At 46.0% G+C, this 20,669-nt stretch overlaps 2 protein-coding genes across 4 annotated transcripts; one reads left to right on the plus strand and one right to left on the minus strand.

The window, feature by feature from the left end:
• Positions 1 to 705: 705 nt before the first annotated feature.
• Positions 706 to 8,467, minus strand: LOC144153952 (large ribosomal subunit protein eL34-like). Its single transcript, XM_077685745.1, has 5 exons — positions 8,389 to 8,467; positions 8,197 to 8,270; positions 7,889 to 7,982; positions 3,775 to 3,878; positions 706 to 857 (listed from the first exon to the last, which is right to left on the minus strand). The coding sequence occupies exons 2-5, from the start codon at positions 8,259 to 8,261 to the stop codon at positions 761 to 763; spliced, it is 360 nt and encodes a 119-aa protein (XP_077541871.1). The 5' UTR covers positions 8,262 to 8,270; positions 8,389 to 8,467; the 3' UTR covers positions 706 to 760.
• Positions 8,468 to 8,521: 54 nt separating this feature from the next.
• On the plus strand, positions 8,522 to 12,801 carry Vti1a (Vesicle transport through interaction with t-SNAREs 1a). Of its 3 annotated transcripts, XM_077685731.1 has the most exons (7): positions 8,522 to 8,677; positions 8,753 to 8,811; positions 8,875 to 8,985; positions 9,092 to 9,175; positions 9,258 to 9,342; positions 9,408 to 9,478; positions 9,650 to 12,801. In XM_077685731.1, exons 1-7 carry the CDS (start codon positions 8,584 to 8,586, stop codon positions 9,806 to 9,808), a joined length of 663 nt encoding a protein of 220 aa, XP_077541857.1. In that variant the 5' UTR covers positions 8,522 to 8,583; the 3' UTR covers positions 9,809 to 12,801. The 3 variants fall into 3 exon arrangements, with proteins under 3 accessions (XP_077541857.1, XP_077541839.1, XP_077541847.1); XM_077685713.1 differs by having other exon boundaries at positions 8,569 to 8,811; XM_077685721.1 differs by having other exon boundaries at positions 8,569 to 8,811; positions 9,095 to 9,175.
• The last annotated feature ends 7,868 nt before the right edge of the window (positions 12,802 to 20,669 follow it).

Below are 20,669 nucleotides of genomic sequence, written 5' to 3' on the forward strand. Positions count from 1 at the left end.
AAGTATTGGTGCATTAAGACATCGGAAGTACATCCAAATCATATTCCAAAATCAACATGCAACCTGGGGCCGAATTCTCTAAAAAACGGGTGCCGCTTTGAAATGACAGGGTAGCGCCATTGAAATGTACGTGTTTCTGGGGTTGGGGCCGTCGCTTTGAGGTGCTCAGCAGTAAGTATGAGCTGCAAGAAAAGCACTGTGGCAAGGACGCCAAGCGACACCCACTGCCCTCCGTCATTTCACATGTCGCTTCGCGTCCTTGCGACAGTGCTTTTCTTGCAGCTCATACTTCCTGCTGAGCACCTAAGCGCAAGAGGGGGGCACACTGCAGTAAGCCCTACAAATTGTGCGAGTGCACTCGTGAGTGGACACGGGGGCTCTCCACAAGTAGTGAGAGCACTTGCGAGAGAAACACACTCGCCAGCCCGGAACGGTGGCGTGGCTCACTCACCACTCACTCGTGAGTGAGCCTGCCGAGCTGTGGCCATTACCCTGCTACTGTTTTGGAGCAGAATGAACCTCTGGGCACAGCAATACCTTTGTAATCAATATGCATTCGCACACATGCACACTGGATGACAAACTTCCAACCTTATTTTTACTACTATGTCATGTAGAGCGCAGACAGACGACCACAAAAATATTGTTAAAATTTACTGAAACAGCAAATTGCACACGTATTAATGAAAAAGCAGCAAGCATAAGAACACTTCAAGACAGTTTTATGAACAGCTTTTGTATTTTCCACTGCCACGACACTTCATTTCTTCGAAACCTTCTTTGGCTCCTCCGACTGCTTTGCTTTGAGCACCTTGGCTACAATTTTCTGTTCTTCAATCAGGAAGGCCCTGATGATCCTGTTAAAAATTATAAGTGGAAAAAAAAAAAAAAAAAAATCAGTACTGTTCCACTGACCCAGCTCACAACTGCTATTACAATAGGTTTCAACAATGGCACTTGAAAAAGAAAAAAAGATTACACGCAAAAGATTATCGCACACCAATATGAATAAACCCTTTGGTATTTTGTACTCTTAGAACAGACCATGTGAAAAGATGGAACCACGCCCGCAATATTTAACCATGCCTAATTCCAAAGATTGGCCAGTTTGCCAAACTACCATTTCTTTCAGAAGTTTCAAATTCTGGGGGTTTTACATGCTGAAGCTTTACCTAGACTATGAGGCACGCCGTAGTGGAGGGATACTGGTTAAACAGACACACAGGCATTTCTGTTCGCTTGCACCAGAAACACGACCGCCACAACCAGGACTGAATTCGCATCCTTGGGCTCAGCAGTGCAAAGCCTTAGCCACTGCAGCCGCAACACAATTTTTGTTCGGTGGGAAACAAAAGACAGATTCCCAATTCACGCTTTCGGACCCTTGTTAGGTGCAGAAACATTGTGATGTACGTGGGCCAATTTGCTGACTACAAGTCAAGAAGCACAGATGAACAGCAGAAAAAATGGCCAATGGGCATTCAACCTAGTGGAGCATACCAGCTAATCCCCAAAATTAGAAAAAATAATAAAAAAACTTGGTTCTGCTTGCCCATCTTTTCATTGAAAAGTGCATCTTTTCAATTCTCCACCAGCACTGCTTTGTATACTCCATTCGTTAAGAGTGAAACCGGGGTAGAAAAAAGACCACCACCTAATTGTTTACTTACTGCACGTTACCTCAGGGTGCAACCTGAGTGGCTGGGTTATTCCACCTAAATGGGACAACCACAATGTCCCATTGCTACACATGTGAACACAGGAGTTTACACACAAGAAATCATGGTATGAAGCTCAACACTGTGGGGGGCCCTTGACTTGGTCACCTCAAAATTATAAATTGTACTTTAGCAGAGCAGTTCTAAACCACGCTACAGAAAACAATGCCCACATGGGTAGTAAAGACCCCCTTCTGATGACGTTTTATGGCCTTGTTTTTGCATGAGGGGAGTACGTTAGACTGAACACACACAAAAAGCACCGTAGAAAACTCAAGACGAAATCAGTTTTCACGCAAGACCGCTTCAGAAGACCCCCTGTACTGCAATCCACTTGGGCATAAATCCCTGGCATGACTGCTTCAGAAGCACCATTCTTGATTGGCACTCAGCCAACAGATGATTTTGTAGCATGCACTGCCAGGAACACACAAATGGTGGCCGACTGTGTCCCTTAGGTCACTTCCTGCACATGAGAAACAGACTCAAGTGCAGTAATGGGTAACCAAGGTAGTTTTATGTTGTCCATTAGCGAAACCTAACTGGTCAAAGGAACCCGCTAGGCATTAGAATGGACACATTTTAACCCTTTCAGGGTCACGGACGTACATATACGTCCTCTGCAAACACCTTCAAAATGGTCAATAACGTATATGTACGTCATCACTTGTATGTTTAAAAAGTGTGCCTTTTTCGCCAACTACTCTTGCCTGGCATGTGCTGCCACACTGCGGAAATACTTCAAATTATTTTCTTGCGCTGATGGCTCTTTTTTTATTTTTTTATGATTTACTTCAGCGGCGCGCCAACTATCGCTTGCGCATCCGGTAACGAAGGGGAGCGCTGGGTATCGCCCTCCGGGCGCCTCCCGCTTCTTGCGCCTGTCACAGACCAAGGGAGCCTGCAAAACTGATGAGGCTCTTTTCTTTTTTTTTTGTATTTTATAGGAACGGTGCACCGTCTATCGTTCGCGCATCCGGCTGCGCGCCCGCGTGCAGCGGCTGGTTTTGGTATCATCCTCTGAGCGCTTCCCGCTTTTTGCGCACGCGAAACTGATGTCTATCTGATTTCAATTCACTCAAAAGGTGCCGGCTTGTTACTCTCTCGTTTTTATTTAGAATTTTTCTTGTGTTACTCATGAATAAACCAAATGTATGTAACACAAATGATTTTCGGCCCTTTATGGTCACCCTAAAAAATTGCGGTAATTTTTTCTCGAAACGATTCATCCGAAAAATTTAAATCAGCAGTAACAAAAATCGACCCTGGGGGGTTGCATTTGGCAAAAAAATTCGACCCTCAAAGGGTTAATGCAACAAAACTACAGCACCAGATAATTTGCCAATGCCACGTTCTTAGATTTTCTTCGAAACCAAGTAAGGAACGACTAAACCTTAAAGGGACCCAGAAAAGCCTTCTGTAAAAGTTACAAAAGGCCTGTATTGTCACGTAGCACCAATATAGCGATGCAATGCCGTTGGAATTATTGATCTACATTCAGTATTAGCTGCGCCAGAAGCAATTAAATGTACCTCTCCCCACTTGCCGATCGACTCCTCCTCCCTCTCTGCTTCCTTCAAAGCAGCTGGAAACACTGGGAATAGCCATGTGACATCGCGACGCTCGACTTCCATTCTGCGCTAGCTACATTCCTGCGCCTAGGCACGCGTCAATCACTGCGGACCCGCCTTTGCCGCCTTTGCCTCGGTATCGCGCAGGAAGGAGGAAGAGCAGCCGGAAGCCAATGGCAGTGACGCCGCCGGCGGCCGACTTTGCCGGCGATTGGGCGAATCAGGGGGCGCCTTCGCCGTTGCGTCAGCAGCGATCGCCGTTGCGTCAGCCGCGGTCGGCTCGCTGCGGCGTCGCGCTCATCGGCTGAGAAAGGCGATCTTCAAAAATTGTTTACAAATTATCTGTACAACGCATGGGGCTCACACTTCGCTCAAAAATCCCCCGTTATGTGTTCTACCACCTGAATGCATTTGATTGCCACCTTCGCAAAGCTTTTCGGGGTCCCTTTAACATCAAAACTTTCAATAACAGCTGTCATTTTTACCTGTTCCTGACGCATTTGCCACAACGGGAACCTCCGTAAGTCCTTGTGACGGTCTTGTGGCGCTTGCTGAGTGCAGAGAGCTCCCTGGGCCTTGCAGGCGTTATCTGCAAAGTAAACAAAGGCCAGTGTTCACACACTTTATGCAGGTTATAAGCACAATATAACCACACTTGAATGTTTCACTTCTTAGGTTAGGTTTGGTTTAAATGCCACATGGTCCAAATTTCTGCACATACAATCAAGTTCTATACACATTCTCCACAACATGCATGCATACTTACTGCAGCCCGCATGGCTAAATAAACGTGCATATTTTCACTTGTAACCTACAATTTACACTGGGAACTTCACTCATTTGGAACTTGGAGTCCTCATGGATAACCCCAAAGAAACTGCTAAAATTAGGTGTACGCTTTTCTAGATTTTGAGGGTTTAACTTCCTGGGCTATGACGCACACCTTAGTGGAGGGCTCCAGATTAATTTCGACCACCTGGGGATCTTCAACATGCAACGAACTCTCACAACGGCCGGCATTTTTGCTTTTCGCCTTTATCTGAAAAGCGGCCGCCGTGGCTGGGATTCAAACCCATGTCCTTGGCTCAGCAGCACAACTCCTTCGCCACTGCGCGAGTTGCTAAAATTAAACTTATTTAAAAGAACTACACAGCTGTGTGCCAAAAAGTAGTCTCATATTCATTAGATTAAATCAAATTAACCAAGGTTGAATAAGCAATAGTTCACTGCAATTTACAAACTCGCTTTGTGATTGTTGGACTCTTGTTGGACTCCTAAATTCAGAAACTGAACTTGTGTGACACAGCAGACTTCCATAAGGCTATTAAAGGACAAGCATAAAAGGCTACCAGGCATTTCAAGAGCCTTCAGGAATTCAGTGTGGCATGGTCAAAGGCAGCCTTTCACGGGAAAGACATGTAGAAACAAATTGCAGCCAGCACAAGCAGCGTGGGTGGGAACAGACCCTTTTTCCCATAGAGAGGGGCTTGTCCATAGTGGTGGTTTCAAACAATTAAGGCCAGCCAAGTTTTCTTGCCTCCACCACCCATGGTTTGGGCTTCGCTAGTAACATTGAAATTACAACATGGGACAAAGAAGAGTGGGGACGACAGTGCATTGAATGAAATTCAATGCTCTGTCAAAGCAGTTTTCACTAAAGCGAATCGACGAGCTGCAGCTACCTGTAGCGCCATGCTGTTGCTGCAACAAGCTTAAACTGAAATCCCACAAAATTTTTTAAAAATGCGAGTTGATTTTATCGGCACAAGCCAATCGTGCAAGTTAGCCGTTTGGAATCAACTAAGTGCCGAAACGGAATATTCCGCATTCTGGTCTATTTCGTTCCAGTGCCAGTAATTGTTTATAATGATTTGTGTTTGGGCAGTTAAAAAAAAAAAAGAGAGAACCGAGAATTCTTGAATTGTGTCAGTGATGTAACTGGTAAAAATATAGGCCATTAAATAACTCAACTAGGCACCAAAGAAGTCCGAGGACACCTAAGCGCTCCACTTAGGCACCAGAAAAACACCCAAGCTAAGCTTCTCACAACGGGCATGCCATGTGGAGCTAAAAAAAGGGAGCCCACACAGATATTGCAGGAGCCCTTACAAAGAGCGCCCGCACAGGCTGTACTCCCCACCCGGCTGTCTTAGTGCTAAGGTGCAACGCTCTCTCCATCATCACGTGAAACAGCATATCCCAGTATACCCACTAGAACAGTATGCAACCTCCAGTGCCGGATTAGCAGCAGACATAAAACAAGCAATGCCTGTTAATACCTGTTTTCACACCATACAAGAGATCCAGCAGTGCAGCGGGGGTATACTTATTTTCTGCAGGGCCACTTTCTTGCCTCAAAAATAAATCCGCGAGCCTATTTTTCTCTCCCTCCTGCTCTTACAGGTGTTACAATTTCCCTACTGACACCTCAGCCCTGAAATCGCGTAGTCTGTGCACAGTAATGCTCACAGCATGCACCTGCCTTGTTGATTGATTGTAGGGTTAACGCACCGACGCTAAACAGGCAATGAGGAGCGCCGTAGTGGAAGGCTGCGGATTAATTTTGACCACCTGGGGATCTTTAACGTGCTCTGAAAGCTCGAACACACGTTTTCGCTTTTCACCTCCATCAGAAAAGTGGCTGCCGCGGCCGGGAGTAGAACCCGCGTAGATGCAGCAAGTTGCACTTTGCCTACAGTGCTTGACCGCACCAACATGTTCACAGCGAGATCACCTATCTATGCTGCAGCATGTTGCACTGCAGCAAGTGTTCTTGAGTACCAGCATGTAAAGGGCCAGCTGATCCCCAGCGTTCCCACAAACCGCATGGTGCGAACTCTTGGCGTTCAAAGAGCTCAACACAGGAATGAAGAAAGACAACAGCACCGTGTCATCTCTCCTTTTGTTTGTCCTTGTGTCACGAGCGCTTTAAACACCCAAGATGGACAGCTACCAACCAGCTTAATTGTGCGTTCTACCATACAGCAAAATCTCATTAATTCAAACTTTAATATTTCGAATTTATGGATAATTCAAATAAAATTTGCTCCGACCAAGCTACCACATAACTATGTATAATAAAGCCTGCTAATAGAAACGTGAATGGTCTCTGCCACGGATAATTCGAGCTATGTGCCACCAGGCCAGCAACTTAGGGCCTGGCCCATGGCCAGAGAAAAGCACTCTGTCTACGCATCGAGGCTGTGTCGCCTCCAGAAAGGAGAGAAAACAGACAAGTAAATCAAGTTCAAGTTCTTTATCAGGTAAAAGCAATCTAAAACTCCCATGGAGAAGACTTCGGAGTTTCTATGCGGACTACGTTGCAACTAAGTTCAAGATGGGGGGCGTGCTGACAGATTGGCACTTCTGGGGTTAGAAGCATATGAACTGTCGCTGCGAGTGACCATGAGGAGGGAATGAACAAAGCACCAATCTGGCCATTGCTAGGAAGTAATGACCAGATGGAATGCTGCATCTCATCTTCAGTTTTGAAGAAGGAGCAAAGGCCTTCCACAACATTAGTTCTTTGATCAAAAAGTGCTAGCTTTCGCCTTCAAGGATAACAGGCATACTTCAAGCATCAATGTGCTGACATGCCCGACTGTTTCCCAATTGCAGTGTACTGCTGTTATTGTTCACATTCGTTAAACTGAGGTAGCGTCCCCTTGCAGTTCGAATCACTGAGCTTTGACTGTAGTACCAACTTCCTCAGCAAAGAAAAATTTAGCCACATTTTTCTGAGCGTCTTGGGAAGCTGCTTCTCGTTAAGCCCCCCCGCACCGATTTTTTGCCTTTATGAAGTGGAGGGTGATTTGAATCAGCAGGCCTTCACATGTAGGTGCAACCACAAGATCCAGCCCCTTCACCCCTGGTTTCTCCGCATGGCCACAAACAGCTAGGAGCTGCACCGCCTAACTGGTTGACGTGGTGCAGGTGAATGAAATTGCCGAGTGCAAGAACATGTTTCTGAAGGTATTCACTTCTTGCATCCACAGTCACCCAAGCTGAGTGCGTGCTATTTAGGACACCACCTAGGCAACATTCCAAAGGGAGGGAAGGAAATACACTGCAGAAGCAGCTCAAGAATTGATATGAAGTGCCATGAAAAAGACACCTCAGTTTGGGAAACATCAGAAAAACTGAGCAGCATAAAGCACTGCAATAGTACAAAAATGACAAGGAGACCACAGGTTCATTAGTACCGCTATCTAAACAACCTAAGATTTATGCAAGGCAGCATCGCAGGAGAAATGAACAGGGTGAGGCCCTACCACGTTCATTTTTCCCACAGCACCAGAAAAATATTTTAGAGATCTACGCATTACGATGAAATTTTCTTGGTATTACTGCTTTGGTTCCCGAAAAGACAAAAAGCGAGTATGGGGCCAGTTGACAAGTCTAGACTTGCTCGTGACGGCCGCAGTACAGCTGCTGATGTTCCTCGTAAAACTTTCTCCCCACAAGAAGGTCTTGTGGAGAGTAATGGGTGAGAGGCAAAATTTTTGTTGTCCACTAGCGAAACCTTGCAGATATAAGCACTGCAAAGCTTAAAGAATGGACATTTACGGCAAAAAAAAAAAAAATAGCTGGCCAACTTACGCCACGCAGCTTCAGCTTGCAGTCACCACATTTCGGGACACTTCCTGGCTTCTTCAGGTAGAGGTACACCAACTTGCCACCGGGAGTCTTGGAGCTGAAAATACCGGCATGGAGTTTTGGTCACCACACATGCCAAGAGGTCCCCAAATTCGGCGAACATACAACACGCAGCCAGCAAGTGTTGCTAGCCAGCAATGCGTTGCTCCTCCCCATAAACACCAAAACACTCCCAGAAAACCGCCTGTCTTATGCGATAATTTTGATGAGAAATAGCGCGTTATTTCCCCAAGAACAATGAAGATACTTGCATTCTCCGTCGGTTGGAGTTGGTGTTGTACGACAAGCGTCGCCGGAGGGTTAAACGCTGCGCCATCGCTTATTTCTGCAATAAAAAGAACTATAAGTGTCTTAGACACACGACACAAGACAAAGTAGGCAATTATTGCTGATTTCTAAAGCTGATTGCATGGATTCAGGAACGGACATACAACCGCACGTACCTTCGCGAAATGGACAATGGCCGAAAAGGAAGAGCACTTGGAAGCGGAAACCGAACAACCCAGCATGCACCTCAAAAAAAAAAAAAAACATTTTGACGTACCGGAAGTTGACGTCGTTGTCATGGTTGTTGTCGTCATTCGTCGTCAGCTGTGTCGTCACTTGTGTCGTCACGATATTAACTGGCATTCGAAAAAATGGCGACGCTTATGGAGACGTTCGAGCAGCAATATGCAGCATTAACAGCTGACATAACGTCGAAGTCAAGTCGGATACCGAATCTTCCTCCTGGTAAGTACTGTCAGGAAGCTAGTGTGCTTGGAGAACGCAACTTATATGCCATGTTTACGGTGGAATGTGTTGCAGATGAGAAGACGGTGATGGTCGCCGAGGTTGAGAGACATCTGGAAGAAGCTAATGAGCTCGTAAGTGCTCGTAAATGCTGTTGTCATTGTCACATCCTAACTATTCATTAATCGTTTTCGTAGCTGGAGCAGATGGAGCTTGAAGTTCGCACGTTGCCTGTTGGAACCCGACCAAAGTACCAAAACAGGGTCAAGAGTTATCAAGCGGAACTATCCCGGCTACGGAAAGAATATGTAAGCAACCACACTCCTCATGTCTGGCCCAAGGCCCAACGCGTTAACGTCGCTTTTGTTTTTCAAGATAATGAATTTGTTTTTTTCTTCTCGTGTTTGAATTCAGCAGAGGGCTAGAATTGCTTTTTGCGACGAAGTCAAGTCTCGAGAGGAACTCTTGAACGATGATAATTACACTACCGACGATCAGGTCAGTGTCACCCCAGTTTTTCTCTTTTTATAAAAAAGCCATAAATGTCAAACTAACGCAGTCGTCGTTTTGCATTAATTAGAGACAGCGGCTCCTGGATAACACTGAAAGACTGGATAGGTCGACCAGACTCCTAAAAGGAGGCCACAAGCTAGCGCTTGAAACAGGTATACAGTCCCGTCGTTGCGACTCAAGGAACTCAGCTTTACTTCTTATGTTTTTTTTTTTACAGAAAAAGTTGGGGCTGCTATATTGTCTGATCTCAGTGCACAGCGTGAGACGATAACCAGAGCACGAGAAAAGGTATTGTCCGTACTGTACTGTACTGCGACTTCACATCTTGTAAATGATGAAAACAATCGTACTCATTCGAAACTCTTTAGCACTTGCCTTTACTGGCGTTTACTACAGCTTTCCACTTAACTTGTAGTCGTCGTTGGTAAATTTGGATGCGTTTTTTTGTTGTTGTTACAGGTGAAGGAAACTGACCACGACATTGGGAAGAGCTCGCATGTGCTGAGTGGGATGATGCGTCGAGCTATGCAGAACAGGGCGATCCTCTACCTCGTTGGAGCTCTAGTGCTAGTCACCATAATTTTTGGCATCTACTACACTGTTCGGCGGCATGTGTGACAGGTCATCTGGTCCTCGTAGGGGTGATTGAGTAATGCTTGTGAGGCAATGTTCAAGGTTGAGCTATGTTAGCTTGCACATTATGCAAGTTGTGGCCACCTTTGTTGAAGATAACCTTGTAGTCCGACTATTTTGTGCTGAAGAGTATTTTAGCCTAATGTCAGTGCCCTGAAACATGCACTGTTTCTTTCTGCTACTAGCCAAGTTTGGTGGTGCCCATTGGGCACACAAGTCCATATCAGCGTGCACACCCAGGCTTGGTGGGTGCCTGCTGTGCAGGCTTTTAGTTTCTGTCCACTGGACTGGAATTGTACAAAGATGAACACATTGACATGTTGTCAAAAGTGGCATTGTGCCCAGTGGCATCTCTCTTCTTTTTGTTTTTCTCCCACCTGTACAGTGTTATGCGATGTTTTCATTCCTTGTATATACAGTGTAACTTATTCAAGCTGAGTGTGTTCACCTGCCTTTTACTAAGTCTGTATAAGTGCATTTGCTCCAGTCCTGCTTATGGATCAGAAGTTTTAATTTCATTACAGTTCAGATAAGCATCTCTAAAGGGGGGTCATGTGGGAGGTCACCCGTTTGTTTAATGAAGCCTAAATTGACAAATTGAGCAGCATTTTGCCATACCAGGCTATTAAGTGGAAATAATTACTGACCTACTTTGCTATTTTGTATTTGGCCTTGCATATGCCTTGCGGAGAAGCCTATTGAAGCTGAATGTAGGCAGCATGCTCTTTTTCTGTGGTTTTCAGGGGATGTATTGAGTCATATTCTTCACTGTCAATGGTATTCAAAGGTTATGAACTTACTGCACTGTCATAAAATAGCCAGTCAAACTCCATTAACAGAACTTCGTACAATTACTACAAAAATTTCATTATAGACAAGTGTGGCATAACAAAATGCAGTTTTTGATGGTAAAAAAAAGGATATTGTTTGAAGGATATTGTTAGCAGAAGGAAGGTTTTTCCAATGTTGTGCAAGTCTGTAAAGGCAGGTGGGAATGGGGCCAACGTGGTGGAAATTGTATTTTTTGCCCTAGTATCCCACATTAGAATCAGAATGGCATCTGATACATGGTGTATGGCTTTACAACTAAAAGGCAGACATATGCTCCAGCAGGCCGCTGGGATGGGAAAAGTCCACATGTGCGCCATGTAGAGTGGCACATGGATAATTCACGGGATTTCTCCTTTCCTTTTTTTTTGTGTGTGCGTTCATATGACCAATTACTGCACTTGACTAGCATGCCAGCCCAGTGAATAAAAAAATTGGTTTGTTTTTTGGGGTTCTCACATTGCATGATGTTTGAAGCAAGTTGGCAGCACTGAAAACACAAGTGTCATCTCTGCCAGGTTCTATTTAGTGCTAAGTGCAATTAACGTAGGTATCCCACCTTTTGTGTTGTGACGATAGGTTGCTTATAGAAGCTCTTTGAGGGGAGGGTAGATTTATTTTACAAATGAGAGTCTTAGCAAGTGAATAATGCAAAATGGCAATGAACTGAAATGAGCCACCTCGTCAAAGGACCTGCTCACATGTACAGGCATATCTTGCGTTGCTCACAGCTTGGTGTAGTTAATGAGGGAAGCTCAGACGTGGTGCACTTAGTTGACATGCTGAGAAACGTGGGTTTCAGGGGCACAAGACGGAGCATGTGGCACTCCTGCATTTACAGTTATGTTCAGTGAGCGCGATATTTTCAAAGGGCTCCATGCTATTCCCACTATATTCCCAATCCCATTGCGTCTACTCTGAACAACATCGCTTCCAAAATATCCAAGTGTCAAGTTCAAAACGAACTCTGTGGTGCAGCGCTGCCTTGAAATCATTCGTCAGATGGGCGACAGTTGCACAAAATGGGCTACTCTGGTTTGAAGCATTGATCCAGTGGCGCACTGTGCATAACTTGTGCTGCAGGTACTGTACAAGAGAGTCGGGATGAGAAATACAAAGCAGCAGCAGCATCAGCGACCCCCCGCCTGATGACTGTGATGCTTGTAAACCTTTGAGCAGGTGAAGCCCCATAAATGTGGCCGTTCTCAGCTTCCATTTTGTTGTTAACATTCCAGAGCTGGGCAGATTACGTGTTTATACCCCCCACCCCCCAACCCCACCCCCTCAAAGCAGACCGGCCACTTCACATTTTGGTATTGTGTGTACTCAAGTCTGCATGGAATTACAACTATGCTAAAGCAAGCTTCTGGAAAAATTTTGTCTGCTCCCACGGCCTGCTAAATGCTGAATTGTGAGTGTAATGAATGCCATGTTTATGACAGGGTGACCATAATGTGTTTTGAATTGTAAAGAAGGAATTTTTAGAGTATCTCGCCCTAGTGCTTGGGACAGACCACGTGGGTAAGGAAGTTGGGGGTATTAGTTCATTTTTAAAGGAAGGAGGAAAAAAAGTGGACTGAGAATATTTTGAACTCATCTGGGCGCTCACCAGCAGACAACCCAGTCCGGTAAGGTACACAGCAAATCCTAGGGGTAAGGGAAAGGGAGTGATGACAGTGACACATGGTGTATTCGTACACTGAAAGCGAAACAAATCAGTGTGGCCAAAGTCAGCTTGATGCAGCATCCAAATGTGCTTTTAAATATTGAAACAGTTGATCGTGAGGGCAGCTCTTGGTGTCAATGGCACAGCAGGCTTCCTTTTTTTTTTTTCCCCTGTGAACTGCTATTGCATCATCCTAGTCCAGGGTTGTGGTAAGGCATCTGGTTTACTGAAACATCACACTAATCAACTTTGTGGCACATCTGCCCCAATTTAGTTGGGCAATTTGTTCCAGAGGGCCCTTTGCAGTGCTGCATTCACAACTGCCTGAAATATATCGCCAGTGCGGCGAATTCACAAAAAACTTGCTTTGAACTTGAACGCTATTTTTTTCCTTATTGCAGTCTGATTATCAGTGCGAAAATTGTAAAAAATGTTTGTTACTGTCACTGTATGAATTGTGCAAATAAACATGGTTTGTTCATGATGACTGTATTCTGTTATTCTAGTTCTTGCCTCCTTATCTAATGGTTCGTAATAATGGTCCGCAATAATTAGGTACTCCTCACAGGAAACCAGGTTCTGTACGCAACTAATTGTGGTTTGTCAGCTGCATGTTAAACACAAGTGTTTCCACATTGCAGGCAAGATTACCAATCAATAATTTGCCTTTTATTATGCAATAGTTGCACAGCTGGAATGTGATTGGTTGGTCAGGGCTGAAGACTGGCAATCAATGCCCCCTAATGTAGTTGATCTTGACCATTTAAAAATCTGTCGCCCAAGGTGCACACAGCTAGTGAATGCAGTGTGTCAGTTCCACAGGGAAGATAGGAATGTCCTTTCAATGTGAAGGCGTTACTTAATAGGTCACAAATGCCGCATATCAGGGACACAAAACGGCTAGCAGCCCTAAGACGAAAAACTGATAAGTTTAACTGAAGTAAATTTGGGCCTCCGTGAGATTTGAACTGTGCACCTCCGGTGTGCAAGACAGGTTCACACCCCCAAGACAGACAGTGCGGAAAATATAGCTGAACGAAGGTGGATCTAGGGAATGCGTTTTGGCCTTTGCGTGAGAAATATCTGTTAGAGACGTTTTGAGGCATACATAGGCAATTTGAGAATGCTAATTACAGAAGTAGCCATTAGAAGGCAGCAAAGTACACCCTCACTAAATATCTTCTTTTGATTAACATTACGAATGCATAATACATGTCGAGTCATGGTAGCCGAGAGAACAATGAAATGCAAAGGGAATGATGATAATAATGAGAGGACACGTTCAGGAATTGGCCGGTCGTGCTTTTGCAATCTGTATCATAAGAAGTACTTGGGTGTGCACGTAATTTTTGCATCCTCAAGCCTGCAACGCAACTTGTGTTACTTTAACTGGTGTGCCATACAGTGCTGCCACCTCGTGCAGTTAGTAGAGAACTTTATCTCGCAGAGAAGTGAGTGTGGTTCCTCAGTCCAGGACCGCAAGCGAGGATTTGGCGATCTGTCCCCTAGAGACTAGTAGTTGCTGGGCGTCCAGGTCAGCACTGGTCGTCAGGTTCACCGACAGATCTGGAAGGGGATGAGGAGAAGGGAAAGAGGTTGGAGGGCTGCGTTGTGAGCGCATTCTATGATGATGTGGGTGAGGGTGCCTGATTGAGAACAAAATTTACATTCTGCGGGGTATTGGGCTGGGTAGTGGCGGTGTAGCCAGGTGGGGTGAGGGAAACTGTTCGTGTGAATGCGATTGATCATCGAGGGTAGCTTCTTTGTGTTTGAGTAGGTTAACCGTGGTAACCGAGGTAACCGAGGAAGAAAGGGCACAGGCTTGCTTGTGGGCATAGTTGCCTGCCAGTGCTGAGTGAGCTGGAATCCAGACAAATGTTTTAGGTGAGGTGATGATGGGTGAGTAGCTGAAAGGTTGTTTGGGCCACCTTACCCAACAAGAAGCTACAACCGGCAGCCTGGGTGTCTGCAAGTACAATAAAGGGTGTAGCTTGGGTGATTGCCAGAGCTATTGCGAATTCTTCGGTGAACCAGGTGGAGGGGGTGTTCAGGAAGGTGCAGGTGATCTTGAGTAGTGATCATTCCACGTGTCGAGGTGGGGTGCAGTAAGGGCTTGCATTTGTGTATGAAATTCCCCTTTGGTAGGTGTGGCTACGAGCGAGACGTCGGCCTTGGTAATGTGCGGGAGATGCATATTAGGGAGGTAGAGGTTGACTGGCTACAAGTTTGGGGAGTGGTGATGTGAAGATATTTGAGAAGAGCAAGCCCTGTGGAGTTTTGGGCGAGTCGGAGATGCTGGCTGGAGAGATGCTCTTCAATGAGCTCAGCAACGGTGTTGGGAGGTCGAATGAGGATGCGTTCTGTGGATGTGGACATGGGGAGGTGAAGAACTTTCTTGAATGTTTTGCGGATTAGTAAATCGAGGCATCCAGATCCTCTTTAGTAAGGGAAGGTAAGGGGTAACATAGAGGATCCATGACATGAGTAGGGCACGAATTAGTCGAATGAGGTCCTGATCCTTTGTGCCACAATGTCAGGTAAAAATGTGATGGAGCATATGGGAAATTTGAATAAATGCTTTAGTGAGGCGAGTGATCGTTAGGTTGTTGGATGTGTTGGCCTGAATAGTCAAGCCAAAAAAATGGAGTGAAGAGCTCATGATGAGGTGCCCATCAAAGGCGACTTGTACAGTTTCATGAATAGAGGCTGGAGGATGCTTCCAAACAATGATCAGGTCACATTTTTGAGGGGAACATTGAAGGCCCACCAAGAAGGTGTATTGGTTGACAGCATATGTAGCGGCTTGAAGAGCCTCTTCTATATTTCCTGATGAACTTTGCATCCATCCAGGCGATAACGTCATCAGCATATAGGGCATGATGAATAAGGGAAATGGCATGGAGTTTCAGGGGAAGGTCTGGGAAGGTGATGGTGGAAAGAGGGAAGAGGAATGAGATCTGTGAAATGCCCATCTCCTAGAGCAATGGGTTAAGATTTTATGTCCACAACCCTGAATATCACGTGCTGCTGGGTGAGAAAGTTGGAGACGTCAGCGTATGTCCGTAAGCCGCATCCAGATCTAGTAGAGACAGAATGGTCGAGTGTGATACATGATCAAAACATTCTTTGAGGTCAAGAGCAGGAACAGCCTGGGGGGACTAACAAGAAGCGGGTGTGAGGACTTGTTCCTTAAAGGGGCCATGAACACAAAATACAAGCTGACTTCATTTGAAAGATTTGATGCTTTATAGTGCCACCAGTGCTTGCCCGAAAGCAAGCCATGCTCTGTTCGCTGAGAAATTAAACAATGTAAGCTAAAATTTTAATTCTGTTGCTAAATCGTGTTTCGTGACGTCAGTGATGATGTATCCAGGGCAGATAGCTACAATCAAACGTTAGTATGTTGACTACAGCTGCAGCAAATGGCAAAACATCTTTTGTTGCCTTGTTTATCGTCTGCACCCTAGATGGCACGACAATACCGCTGTCCACCCTCGCTTTGTTTTTGACAGTATTTGTACCTGGCTTATTTTTGTTATGATTGACAGTAATCATTTCATGAAACATTGGGTATGCTTGACAAACAGGGACTTGTAAGACAACGTTGCATATACCTTGTCATGTCAGGCAAGACCAACGCGCTGGAGTGTGGCGCAGCAATGGGCGGCATAGTGCGCAGAGTACACATTGGAGCTTCTGTGTTTACGTGTTCATTCGTAACTGCTATAAAAAGAATGTGCACTAAATTTAAGCGCAAATAGCTCGTTCTGTGAGCTTATAATCCCTGTTTACTTTGTGTTCGATTTTTGTCGGCCCCAGCCAATCACAACGAGCTGCCCATAATATGTCACGAGTTCAGTGCGGAAAAGTAGCTAGGGTGTCACATGCCTACTCTCTGTTTTGTGCATATGTGTATCAAGGATGATGTGCATTTGCTTCAAGGATAATAAATGACTTACCACACTTTCCCCTTAGCTTTCCTTGGCTTTCTTCAATCCCTTCCCTTATTTCTGTCTTAATTTACTAAGCCCTTCATTTCCCATTTTGATTCGCTACATGCATAGTGAGGGTCTCTGCTCTGGCAGTCTTGGTGCCAAAGGTAGTTTAAGGGAATTCAACGCTGGTTGACCACTCTCGACATGTCGTAGACACTCGAGTCACGGCCTGGAAGGTCCCATTCACCCAGAAGGTCCCGTTCACCCAGAGTAATCGGAGTGGTGCTGGCTACCACCCCAAGTGCAGGAAACAATTATATTAACATAAAAACCCGAGAAAGTCGAGGTGAGTATAGCCCCGCCGGTAGTGTAGTGGTCATCACACCAGATGTGTACTCTGGAGGTCATGGGTTCGTGTCCCACCCTGCAGGCATGTTTTTCTCCACTTCTTTCAAAAAAAAAAATTGCATGTGCTTCAAGGATAATAAATGACTTACCACACTTTCCCCTTTGCTTTCCTTGGCTTTCTTGACTGCCTATCCTGATTTCTGTCTTAATTTACCGAGCCTCTCATTTCCCATTCTTATTCGCTACATATATATATACTATATTTACTCGATTCTAAGCACCCCCTTTTTTCGCGATCGCGATGCACGAAGTGAGGGGGTGCTTAGATTTGAAAAACCAAAATTACCCCCTCCACCACTTGTTTTGCAGCCGTATCTCGATGAGACGGGAGCAAGGAATAATGTTTTACTTGGCAAACATTAAAAAGTGGATACAGACTGTGAACCCACCGCTTATGTCTGATACTCAGTCACCCTCACCACCACCATTCGAGTCCGTTGTGCCACTTGGACCGCTGCTCTCAGTGTCCCCAAGCAGGTCGTCTTTTGTTCCATTGAAGTGGTTTGTAATTGAAAACTTCATAAATGACTTGGCCACAGCGTACCGCGTCTGAAATCCGCCTTGCGATGGTTGCTTAGAGAAGGGGGTGCTTAGAATTGCAAAAATATGATATATATATATATATATATATATATATATATATATAGAGAGAGAGAGAGAGAGAGAGAGAGAGAGTGAGTTCTGAGGTAGGAAAGAACCACTTTTATTAGGCTGCCGAGCACAGGCCAACGAAGGAACGAACCCCAGAGGATGATGATGATCATTCACAGACAGTGGTGGTTAGTTTAGTTGGGTAGAAGTAGCAGGGAGATTGACCTGCTGTCTTCCATACTACATATGACCATGATGATGTCACTCCCACGCATAACTATCACAGCAGCACACTCCCAATGCCCACACATTTTCCCACCATGACTGAAGGCGGCTGCCTGGCCGTACATGGTTACAGCTGGCGACGGCTTTAGCCGTGAGACGTGCACTATTTCGGTTCTGTGGTGCCGACGGTCTGCTGAAATATCCACTGGGGACACGCGATAATTACCTGGTGATGTCTGCGCGATGATAACGTAGGAACTGAGGTAGCGGGGAAGAAACTTTTCACAAAGTCCTGGAGCACGAACAGGGGTCCAAAGAAGGACCTCATCCCCTTTGGAGAATTGAACGGTTCAGTGTGCCGAGTCGTACCGGGCTTCCCGTTCTTGCTGGGATTACATGCGGTCTCTGGCCACACGTCGACAGTGAGCGATCCTTGGGGCGATCTGTTCGTAAAAGGGTGACATGGCAGGGACCGAAGCCGAGAAAAAGGCGGTGTCTATAGACACCTCCTTTTTCTCGGCTTTGTCCACTGAGGCCATCCACCCTCTTTTGCTCTATAGAAGATGAACGGCCGTAAACAACAAAGAAGGGTGAGTAACTGGTGGTGCGCTGGACAGCCAAATGTCACGAAGGGTAGGATGATGTCCCAATCGCTGACGTCCCGGCTGATGTACATCGAGATCATATCAGACAGAGTGCGGTGGAAACGCTCGGTGAGCACATTTGTCTGGGGATGGTAACTGGAAGATGTTCTATGGATGGTGTCGGCAGCCCGAAGCACTTCCACAAGGATGTGGGAAAGGTTTGCTGCAGTCACTCAACGGAACCCGAGGTGCTCCATGTTGCAAGATGATATTGTGTAATACAAAGTCATGACTTCTTGAGTATTGGTCAAATGATCCACAGCTGTCACAATCCAGTGGAAACCATCAGTTGTTGGAGGTAAGGGCCCGTACAAGTCTATTCCTAGAGATTTAAACGAAGCGTAGAAGTTGAAGCAAACCTGCAGGGGGTGACGTCGATCGCGTGCGGTGCTGGCACAAAGAGCAAGAGGCCACGTACTGTGCAACAATGGTAGAGGCCGGGCCAGAAAAACTGACTGCAAACGTGATTGTACGTCTTTTGAAATCTGAGATGTCCAGAAGTGGCATCATCATGAAGCGCCTTAGGTATGCGACGGCGAAGTTGACAGGGAACTACCATAACCCATTTGTAGCCTGTAGGGTGGTAGTTTGCACGGCATAGCACTCCATCCGTAAGCCGAAAGAGATAAGGTTGGCCTCGCAAGCGGCTGTTGGGCGGCTGGACGGATCCATTGAGGTGGTCAATTAAGATACGGCAATAAGAATCTGTGCACTGTAGCGTTTGCAGTTCGATAGAGTTGGGTACAGAAGCGCGGTTGAGGGGCGCCATGGGTAAACATGGCTGACTGGAATCAGGGAAGGCTTGTGGCATGGCCGGCGGCAATGAGGAGGACAGGGGACACTGGGAGAGAGTGTCGGCATCCAGATGCTTTTTGCCGGACCTGTACGTGATGGCAAAATCGTACTATTGCAGACGCAACACTCCCCGGCCTAGGTGCCCAGACAAATTCTTCATTGTTGATAGCCAACAGAGGGCAGGATGGTCTGTGACGATGGTAAAATGACGGCCGTAGAGGTAGGGGCAAAACATTTGAATTGACCAAACAACGGTGAGGCATTCTTTGGGCCTCACCAAACAACGGTGAGGCTCAGATATCTGAGTCATGCAGGTGGCTGATGTAAGCGCACTTTCATCACGTGTATTGCCAATATGTTCGCTGCGTTCGAAATCGCTGAGGTTATCGATGTCTTCATCGTGCCCGGGCTTGACAGTTTGGGCCCCTACGAAATTCAACAATGTTACGTTCACTTCCTTTAAACGTGGTTGCAGTGAAAGCCGTTGGGTCCTTGTAATCTTCCTCGAGATGTTTTCTGTTATCTTGGAGTCCAAGGTGGTCGAGCTCCCGTAAGGCTTTCGGCACGGATACGCACTGTTCTGTTGTCACGTGCACGGTTGTCACCGCTTCTGATTCAATGGTTGGCGAGATAAAATTTATGTCTTCTTTCCCTGTCCACACAAAAAGCGTTTTCTGTGACGTCTCTGATTCCGCCGCAGAGCTGGACACAATCGACAGTTCTTCTGCTGTTGAGCGTTTCCAAGTTGGATTGCACATGGAAGTAATATGACGCCCTTTGCAATTCAGACATGAAAGCTTTCTTGCATTTTTGCAATCCTTGGCATGGTGGAAGGGCCTGGCGCAGCGAAAGCAGCGTCCCTTTTTTCGCAATTTTGCTTTCTTTTCGTCTAACGAAAGTCCAGCCCGGCAATCACCTGTTGTGTGGCCATTGTACTCACAAAAAAAACATCCATAGTGGTATATCTTGACCGTTAGTGTGGAGGTGGGACCTTGAATGTTGTTCTTGACTTCGTTATGAAGTGGTTTTATTTTGGCAGATTTGTCTGATCCAGCCATCAATGAAGACATCTCCCGACTTCGCACTTCAAGGTTCAATAGGTCAAGTAGTGTTGAGACATCGTCAGGGCATTCTACTCGTGTTCCTCGCGATGACATTTCCTTTAACGTTAGCTGGTTGAACTTGAGGACGAGTTCAATGGGCATCTTCTGCAATATCGCAGTCTTTAACATTACCCCGTAGGACTGAAGGGGTACACCGTGATTCTCCAGCCATCTAACGTTAGTCTGTATCCGCCCGTGGAGCGTCTGGAGGCCGTTCAAGTCGTCGCAGGAGATCACTTTAGGGAGGTTCAGCAATTTTTTCATATGTTCGTTGATTAACAGGGTTTCGTTTCCAAAACGCTGCTGCAGCAGTTTGATGGCTATGGGGTAGCTTTCGTTGGCTGTTGGTAAGCCGCTGATGACGTTTGACGCTACCCCCTTCAAATAACTCTGCAGATTTTATCTGCAGAGTTATTTGAAGGGGGTAGCGTCAAACGTCATCAGCGTCATCAGAGTTTATCAACGTCGGCTAGCAATGAGTTCTTATGTATTCTCGACTCGTACAGGTCCCAAAACGAAGGCCACTGAATGAATTCTCCATCGAAAAACTGTATCTCCAGCTTCGGTAGTCGAACCTGAACTCTTTCGCGGGATGGAGCGACCTCCTGACTTGTACTAATCGCCGAAGGGCACGTGGCCGCAAGTTGTCTC

This window comes from Haemaphysalis longicornis, unplaced genomic scaffold (genome assembly GCF_048455015.1).
Source record: "Haemaphysalis longicornis isolate Haplotype H1 unplaced genomic scaffold, Haemaphysalis longicornis Haplotype H1 scaffold_1, whole genome shotgun sequence".
Taxonomy (NCBI): domain Eukaryota; kingdom Metazoa; phylum Arthropoda; class Arachnida; order Ixodida; family Ixodidae; genus Haemaphysalis; species Haemaphysalis longicornis.

What these genes read in the sequence shown, in the direction of transcription:
- LOC144153952 (XM_077685745.1), bottom strand. Translation starts at nt 8,261, where the DNA reads ATGGCGCAGCGTTTAACCCTCCGGCGACGCTTGTCGTACAACACCAAC. An exon ending in AACTCCAACCGACGGAGAAT is followed by an intron (nt 7,983 to 8,196) that starts GCAAGTATCTTC and finishes CGGTATTTTCAG; the next exon opens with CTCCAAGACTCCCGGTGGCA. An exon ending in GCAAGCTGAAGCTGCGTGGC is followed by an intron (nt 3,879 to 7,888) that starts GTAAGTTGGCCA and finishes TTTACTTTGCAG; the next exon opens with ATAACGCCTGCAAGGCCCAG.
- Vti1a (XM_077685713.1), top strand. Translation starts at nt 8,584, where the DNA reads ATGGCGACGCTTATGGAGACGTTCGAGCAGCAATATGCAGCATTAACA. An exon ending in CCCGGCTACGGAAAGAATAT is followed by an intron (nt 8,986 to 9,091) that starts GTAAGCAACCAC and finishes GTTTGAATTCAG; the next exon opens with CAGAGGGCTAGAATTGCTTT. An exon ending in TAACCAGAGCACGAGAAAAG is followed by an intron (nt 9,479 to 9,649) that starts GTATTGTCCGTA and finishes TTGTTGTTACAG; the next exon opens with GTGAAGGAAACTGACCACGA.